We start from the raw sequence: 9111 nt of genomic DNA on the forward strand, positions 1-9111 counted from the left end.
GCAGGGACAATGCCGAGAGACCAGCACAGAAGCAGAGACAGGCAGACGCAGAGCCAGAGGGAGCCACACAGACGCAGCAAAGACTGCGAAGAGCCAAAAGGGCCTGCATCATCCACGCAGAGGCTGCAAGAGTGACGCAGAGAGCCAGAGAGGTTGCGCAGAGCCTTAATAGGTTGACGCAGAGGCCAACAGGGCTGACCCTGAGCTTCAAATTGTGCTGGAGAGAGATTTCGTGGAGCAGGCTTTCTGAATACCTATTTCCAGCAGGGCTGACGCTGAGCTTCAAATTGTGCTGGAGAGGGATTTCGTGGAGCAGGCTTTCCAAATACCTGTTTCCGAAGAGAGGTATTAATGCCAGATTTTTATCTATATCCGGTTAGCCAGTTTGGCACCCAATGTACTCAAAAAAGAGTTGCTTAATAATAAAACCCTCAGATAGTTACACCGGTTTTCCCGCATTGGGTTTTTCCGGGGACATTAGTCCAAAAATAACGGTGTCATTTTTGTGCTTGCTTCTATTTCCTTTAGTTGATGATATGTAATGTGTTGAGCATGCAATTGTATTTATTTTCAGTATTTACATGGTAAATAACTTGTTAATTAACAGAACAAGTAGGTAGGAATAAATCAGTAAAGTGCATGGAGGGTTTCTAACTGTTAGACTTAGAAACTACAACGTGGTATTAGAGGGTGGTCGCAGATCACAGGAGAATTGAGGACATCAGCAGAGCAGAGCGGAAGCAGCAGAAAACAGTTGTCCCGAGTGAAAAAAGTTGTTCCTAGCAGCAAAGCAGCAAGGAAGGGGTGACGTAGTACCTGCGTCATCAAGTTCGAGCCAAGAAGAGGTTGCGCAGAGGCTTAAGGAGGCAAAGACAGGCTCACGCAGAGGCCAGGATGGCTGACGCAGTTGGCTAAGGGAGCTAGTTTTCCGGCGTCGGGACTGCGCAGAGCCTAAGAGCTCTCACCTTCAGGTTGCTTGGGTTTTAGAGGTTGTGGGTAAGTTGCAGAATGGAGCTGGTGGGGTACTGTAGTCAGAACAGTACCTAACAGGGCAAGGCCAAGGAGGAGGGAGTTGCTACCGAGGGTTTCTAGCCGAGAAATCCGGATTAGTGGTGCAGTTGCATAGACGATCAGAGTAAGGGGCATCTCAACATCGGCAGAAGGGTTTCCAGGAGGGAAATCAAGGCTCAGAGGGAGTCACACCGAGAACTTCCAGAAGGGAAGTAGAAGAGCAGCATGGCATTACACGGAGTAAAAGACCAGGACAGACTGGACGGAGTCTCAAACTTCGTAGTCTGGAAGGCCAGAATCTTGACAGAAATCGTGTCAAGCACTTTGCGTTAAGGATAATAACAATCCTAGTTGACCTAGTTGATAACGACAACTACGAGGAGGCAATGGCGAGGGCCAAGAGCATCATCCTTGACAGGGTCAAGGACCATGTAGTACTAGTACCACACATTGTCGAGAAGGAAACGACAAATGAGATGTGGGAGGCCCTAAAGAAATTGTACCAGCATACTTCTGTGCAGAGAAGGATGTTACTAGAAAATCAGTTGCGGTCATACCAGATGAAGAAGGGAGAACCGATCGACACCTTCCTCGGTCAACTGAATGAGATCCGGGATCAGCTGACTTCCATAGGGGCCACGTCAAATCAGGAATTGATGGTGAGAACAACCCTGAACATAGTCTCAGAAGACTGGGAGGTATTTGTCCAGAGTATACTAGGCAGAGCGACCCTTCCACATTGGGAGGAAATGTGGGCAGCTCTTCGCCAAGAAGAGATCAGAAGGCTAAGCAAGGCGGGAAGCAGCAGAAAGGGGATCAAAATCAAGGAGGAGGAGGATGTTGCCCTAGCATATGAGGGAAAGCAAGAGAAACGAAAGAAGAAGAACCTCTCTAAGGTCAAATGCTTCCACTGTGGGGAGCTAAGTCATTAAGCGACCCAATGTCCAAGGAAGAAGAGTAAGGGAGAGGCCTCCGAGACCAAGGCAGCGCCAGCAAGCGCAGAGAAGGAAGTGGAGACAGACGATGACTGTGCCATGAGTGCACACACGCCACTTGAGCAGAAGTGGGGAGACATCGAGCTGTAGTCAGATGGACTACAGGCAACGAGGTGCATGGATTCTCGAGGTACCCAGCCTCTTAGATTAGACCATGCTACGGGAGCCCTGAAGAGTAGCATGACTGGCGATGTGGGTAGCGACGAATGTGAATGAAGCAGCAAAGAGAGCTATAGTGCAGAATTCCCAGTACAGCGCGAGGCTAGCAGGCTGCAACAATGCAAGAGGCACGGGAGTGTTGCACCAATGCAGGATGGCACAGAGAGGTGTGCAACGGTGCGAGATGCAAGGAGTTGTTGCAGTAGCGCAGAGGTCAGAGAGGGAGCACTTGTTAGCAACAGAGGGAGCTTCAGCATCAAGAGTACTCTAGCCTGACAGAGAGGTCAGAGTTGGGAGATCAGTTACTTCTCAGTAACTGAGTTGTAATGCAGCAATTAACAGTGGTAGTGCTATGTGCAGCGCGATGCAACATGATGAGAGGAGATGCAGTGCAGACGTAGCAATGGCAATGGCAGGGCCATGGGTAGCAGCACGGATGCAGAGGGAGTTGTCGTACAGATGCAGCAATGGCAGTGGCAGAGCTATGGGCAGCAGTACAGGATGCAGCAGTGCAAAGGATGATGGGTAGCAAGCCTAGCATCAAGACAGAGACCGATGCCAGATGATCAGGGTGATACACAATAAGGAGTATTGCTAGAGCACAGTCCTCGCTAAGGAGTGTTGATTTGGGGTAGCATCGGATGTGCTCCAGCCACGAAATTTGGTGGAGAGGTTAGGGCACATGAGATCTCCAATACCCAGAAAGGGTTTGGGCAGATTCTAAACAGTTTAGGAGACATTAAAATAATTAATATTTTTAATGGAGTCCATTAAAATAATTATTATTTTTAATGGAGTCCCTAAGTCTAAACTTAGGGACATTAAAATATTAATGTGAATTAATATAAAACTGTGTTAGAATGGTCCAAAAGACATGGATCAAGCCAGGTCTAATATTAGTCGTTGATTAGGGACTTAATCTCGGCCGTTGATTTGTCAATGAAAAGAGTATAAGAAGAGGCTTGAGGGTCACTTCGAGAACACACTAGAGTGATCAGTCATTCTATTCTCTAGAGCGAGGTTTGCTAAGAGAGATAGATTTAGTGACCAGTTGCAGCGAGGGGCAGTGAGTACAAGACAGAGAGGCAGGGACAGTGCCGAGAGACCAGCGCAGAAATAGAGAGAGGCAGACGCAGAGCCAAAGGGAGCCACGCAGAGGCAATAGAGACTGCGAAGAGCCAGAAGGGCCTGCGTCATCCACGCAGAGGTTGCAAGAGTGACGTAGAGAGCCAGAGAAGCTGCGCAGAGCCTCAGTAGGCTGACGCAGAGGGTTTCAGGCTGACGCAAAGACCAGCAGGGCTAATGTTGAGCTTCAGATTGTGCTGGAGAGGGATTTTGTGGAGCAGGCTTTCCGAATACCTGTTTCCGAAAAGCGATATTGCTGCCAGATTTTTATATCTGTCGAGTTAGCCAGTTTGGCACCCAGTGTACTCAGAAAAGAGCTTCTTAATAATAAAACCCTCAATTAGCTACACCGGTTTTCCCGCATTGGGTTTTTCCGAAGACATTAGTCCAAAAATAAGAGTGTCATTTGTGTGCTTGTTTCTGTTTCCTTCAGTTGATGATCTATAATGTGTTGAGCATGCACTTGTATTTATTTTCAGTATTTACATGGTAAATAACTTATTAATTAATAGAACAGGTAGGTAGGAATAAATCAGTAAAGTGCATGGAGGGTTTCTAACTGTTAGACTTAGAAACTACAACATTTGCAGTAGCGTAGTTGCAGCAGAGGGAGCACACGATAGTAGCTGAGGTAGCTTCATCATCACGAGGCTTCCAGACTGACCGGGATGTCATTAATTGGGTGAAGTCAGTTACTTACTTCTCGGTAACTGAGTTGCAATGCAGCAGTTAGCAGTGGCAGTGCTATGGGCAGCATGATGCAGCATGTTGAGAGGGAGCTGCAGTATAGATGTAGCAGTGGTAGTGATAGTGTCATGGGCAGCAGTACAGGAAGCACCAATGCAGTGGATGTGGGGCAGCAAGCCAAACATCAGCACAAAGGACCGATGTAGAGGATCAGTGTGATGCTTCTATGGTGAAGCATTGCCAGAGCACATTCCTTGCTAAGAGGGAGTATTGATTTTGGTAGCTTCAGATGTGCTCTAGCCATGAAATTTGGTGGAGAGGCTAAGGCACATGAGATCTCCAAGGCCCATAAATCGTTTGGAGAAATCCCACCCAGATGAAGAGATAGTAAAATAATTAATATTTTTAATGAGTTCCTAAGTCTAAACTTAGGAAAATAAAATTGTTAATGTATATTAATATAATATGGGTGAGAAAGTTCTAAGTGACAAGGATCAAGCCAGTTCTAATCTTAGCCGTTGATTAACGACTTAATCTCAGTCGTTGAATCGTCAACAGGAAAAGTATAAAAGGGGGCTTGAGGGTCAATTGGAGATACACCAAGAGAGATCAATCAGTTCGATTTTCTGGGGCGAGGTTTACTGAGGAAATCAAGCAAGTGATCAGTTGCAGTGAGGGGCAGTTCAACAAGAGGCTGAAGAATACATAGCAGAGAGGCAGTGAAGTGTCGAGAGAGACAGCGCAAGCCTAGGAGGGCTGACGCAAAGGCCGTAGGAGCCAACGCACAGGCCGCAGAGGGCCATAGAGGCTAACGTAGAAGCCATAGACGCTAACGCAGAGGATGCAAAGGCTAACGCATAAGCTGCAAAGGCTGACACAGAAGTCGTAGAGGGCTTCAGAGGCAACGCTGGGAGATTTTGTGGGGCAGACTGGGAGCAGATCAGCTGAAGCAGAACCAAGAGAGGGTAATGCAATTCTTGAAGGGTGACGCAGTTCCAGAGCAATGCTTGGAGCAGCTTTCGCTGTCCAACACAAGGAACAACCGGAGTCACTGTGGGATTGATCATTCGGTTGCTGATTTGCCGGAATATCTGTCTCCAAATAAAGGTACTACTGTCGAGGACATTCCCTGTTGGGTAAGCATTTCTGGCACCCTAGTTGTATTCAGAAATCTACTTAATAATAAAACCCTCAAATATGTTGCACTGGTTCTCCAACATTAGGTTTTTCCGGGGACAATTGTCTAAAAATAACATTGTCCCTTGTGTTATTGTTTTTGTTTACTTCAGTGCATGATTTGTATATCTGTGAAGGCCGCATTTCTATTTACTTCGATGTTTATGTAATTAAATAACTGTTAATGTAAAGAAAAAGTATGAGATAGTAAACCAGAAATTGCAGTAGGGGTTTCTGATGTGTTAGATTCAGAAAATTTCACACCCCCAACCAAGCTCTACGTTGTCCCTCTGAAATTTGTACTGCTGGCTGCAAGAAATGGCTATTAGGGCCTCCTCCGATGCTCAGAAAATTCCAGGAAAATAACCTCGGGCTCTCCACCAATAACCCACAAACCCACGAAGGAATTGGCCAAATATTGACCTTGGAATTTCGGCCTAATTTCCCCTTGCTCCTCCAGCTGCTGGCTAAGTTGGGACCTGTTGAACCCCTCAAATCTGCCAAGAAAATTCTGCCAAATTAATCTTGGTCTCTCCTCAACAAACCCAGAAAGGGTTTGCACTAGTTTTGACACTCCAAAATTGACCCCAAAATGCTTAGCCCTCTTCTGTTGCTGGAAAATGTCGAATGTGATAGTTGGAGCCTTTTCTGCTCCTCAAAGGCTAGGCACTCTCCTCCAATCAAATCCCAAACAACTCCAGTTCTTCAATCCCAATCATCGAGCCTCCCCAAGAATAGCTCCACAACCCTCTACGCAGTGCTAGGGAAAAAAGGCGCAAGCCCAGCCATACCAATTCGTTCTGCTGAGAAAAGCACCTAAGCTCCTAGAAATTTCCTCCTTCTCGCATGTATTTGTGTGAGGATACAACCCAGCAACAACAAACCTCTTCTCTCCAGCACAATACCTCTCCAAGCTCTGCATAGCTCATTTTTCTGCGTCCCACTAATGCCAGGAATTCGTGCTACTGCGTGGTATCCTCCCAGCTACCAAAGAAGAGTAGAATTTGCCTCCCTAGGGTGGCACTCATGGTCCACCAAAGAAGAGAGTGAGATTTCCCCTTGGAAACCTCTGGTGCTAAACAGCACGTGTGACTCAGCTGAACAGCGTGAGCAACAATGTGTAAATGACAAGTTATCAAAAAAATACTCAATGTTGCCTTCAACCCCCTATTTATAATTGTTGCCTCCCTTTTCCTTGTGGGTCCCTTAGCCAACTATTTCGACCCCCTTCCCACACAATTGACTTTTCCTCTAGGGGTTGCGTATTCCATGAGGGGTAGCCCCCACATTCCACTAAGGTTGGAATTTTGGATTTCTCCTAAGTCCCACATACCCAAAATGTCTCCAATGCCCAGATTACAAAATTGTGCTAGGCTTAGCACTTCCCCAATAAACTTTGTTAATCCTATTAAATGAAAAATCAAAATTGGGGATATTACAGTCCTCCCCGCCAGAAATTGCTTATCCTCAAGCAATGCCTGAGCAAGCATCCTCTCGAGTCTCTAGTTCTTGCTCCCCACGGTCACTACAAAATGTGCCAAGGTACCAGATGCACCACTGAATCGTCCCTGACTTCTGCACTTCCTGACATGAAAGAATCCCTCAATACCAGGATCCCAAGCCACATTTCTATCAAGGCCTGCAATAGTGTCATTGTTATTTTTGGTGCAACCAGACATGCTTGACACTTGAATTTTAATGATGCATATACTGTGGTTCCTGAATTTTGCCAACCCAGAACAATGAGTTGTTGAAACTCTCTGCAAATAATCAAAGTTGATGGGTACTATCTAGTATCAACCTCCCAATTGAGAGGTATTATCCATCAACAACCATTATTGAGCCAATATTACAAAAATAGCTATCTGAGGAACAAAAGGGTGTGATTTGATGTTGAGGGAGGAAGCACGTGTTGATGACAATACTTTTCCATAAACATCAATCTCCTTGACAAAGGAGGTACTTGTCAATGTCAACCTAGCCAACAAAGGATCGTCAACATTGAAATCTCTCAAACATAAGTATGTGCGGGCATGGATATATACAAAACATATACATGTGCGTCTGCATCTATTCATGAGGTTCTCTTTTTTGTCAATTTCCATTTCAGTTAACACAGCTAAAATAACTGAAGAAAAGGAAGACACACCAGTATCCCAGAAAAAAATTGAAAACCATGGCTATGCAAGATTATAGACAGACCTTAAGTTGGCATACTCTGCTAGGATGCTCAATCTCAGTATCCAGAGATCCTTCCCCTTCCTGAGAGACAGAATCCTGCTAAAGCAACATAATGAAGAAGAAATAAGAATAAGCATGTGTTATAATCATGAATTAAAGGTATTAAAAAAAGAAATCATAGTAGCAATAACAAAAACAGAAATTAAATTGTATTCTCTAGACTCAAGATATTGTCCCAATTCGACATATGTATATATATACACAGAGAGAAAGAGAGAACCAGAAAATTTTCTTTAGAAAACAGACTGATATAATGGAAGAAAGGAAGAGAAAAGGAGGACTCACACAATCACTCCTAAGTAGCTTACGGACTATAAATTTGATGACTTCGTCCTCACGAGTCTCGAATATTGGAATAGCAGTCTGTGCGATACAACCAAGGGACTGCAATACTGTTGGAAGATTTTGACAATTGTTTATGGACTCCACCAGTTGCTGTGAGAAATTAAAATAGTCACCAAAAGAAGAAAATAAGAAAGAGGACAAATAACATCATATCCTCTCAAGAATAATGGAAAAAGGTGAAAGGACAAATCAGAAGATGGAATTTCACCCCCATGGGATATAGTAATATCTATCATATGAACACTCATAGCAATTATATTCCATGAGATCATCTTTAAATAACAAATAGCAGTAACAACCTAAAGTGGTCCAGATTGTATACTCTCAAAAAAGTTCAAGAGCTTTATCAGCCCATCATTCAATCAATTCCAGTGCAAAACTTTATTTCTACTAAATCATTCAACAAAGAGAGTGAGATAATTAAATAATAAATATGGTTGTGCTCTTCTAAATGTCATTGGTGGTAATGATAAAAGAATTTCTTAATTAAAAATTCAATTTTTTTCAAGCTTATCAATACATAAAATCTTGCAGCCTACAAACAGTCAGATGGTACCTTATACAAAAGAGACAATGTTTCCAGACCAGATTCAGCCGTCAATGCTGCAAGTGCAGAAACAGCATATTTTGCTTGCTTGCGATTCCCATCTATGCATAGCTTCTCCAACATTGCATCAACAGATCTGAAATGATTTAATATCTTAGTTACGACTCGCATAAATTCAATCTTCAATTCCTATAAAACACCAGAGCAACCATTCTCTATAAAATATATCCCAAACATCTCCATAACAAGTATGCCAGAAAATATTATCAGATACATGCACAGTCAAGTAATTCAGATAATTTCATTTATTGAAACCAAAAATCGGCTGAGAAAAATAACTATGTTAATAAAAGTTTCTACAGCCAACAATAAGCTAAAGTAGATAATAATGAAGCTTCTACTCTCAAAAGCTAGGCAGATAACTGCAAAAGAATATGAAACTAAAGCAGAACTCATAAATAAACACGGAAAACAATTTTAGCTCATCTGTAGAATCTAGAGAAATGTGAAATTGTGACCAAGTATGAAACAAATACAGTTGTCATGATTAACAAGGACAAAAACACTAAATTCAATGTTATGTTCACCCATGTTTGTGAGAGCTTAGATTAATGGAAATGAAAGAGTAAACAGAAAATGAGAAGTCTGTGCACATAAATAAATAGCAGAACAGAAAAAAAACAATATTCATGACAATGCAAAGAATGGCCTTATGCTCTAATTCAGAAAATAGTCTATTGCAATGTGTACACACCAACAACAAAAACGAAGGTATGAAGCACAAACACAATGATCCCTCTTTCCAGGATGACCAATTAGTTTAGG

The 9111-nt window shown here is 43.4% G+C and overlaps 1 protein-coding gene across 1 annotated transcript in view; it reads right to left on the minus strand.

Annotated features, from left to right (window-relative positions):
• Nucleotides 1-8417, minus strand: part of LOC149157278 (sister chromatid cohesion protein PDS5 homolog A-like) — a 193307-nt gene extending 184890 nt beyond the window's left edge. Inside the window, exons 1-3 of the mRNA XM_089435768.1 lie at nucleotides 8296-8417; nucleotides 7680-7829; nucleotides 7356-7430 (exon numbers count right to left, since the gene is read on the minus strand). Coding sequence (XP_089291894.1) covers nucleotides 7356-7430; nucleotides 7680-7829; nucleotides 8296-8409 — 339 coding nt within the window. The 5' untranslated portion in view covers nucleotides 8410-8417. The remainder of the gene's footprint in view (nucleotides 1-7355; nucleotides 7431-7679; nucleotides 7830-8295) is intronic.
• Nucleotides 8418-9111: the final 694 nt, after the last annotated feature.

The sequence above is a fragment of the Pinus tabuliformis genome, chromosome 5_2 (assembly GCF_031772625.1).
Source record: "Pinus tabuliformis cultivar Carrire ecotype Pingquan chromosome 5_2, CPIR1, whole genome shotgun sequence".
Taxonomy (NCBI): Eukaryota; Viridiplantae; Streptophyta; class Pinopsida; order Pinales; family Pinaceae; genus Pinus; species Pinus tabuliformis.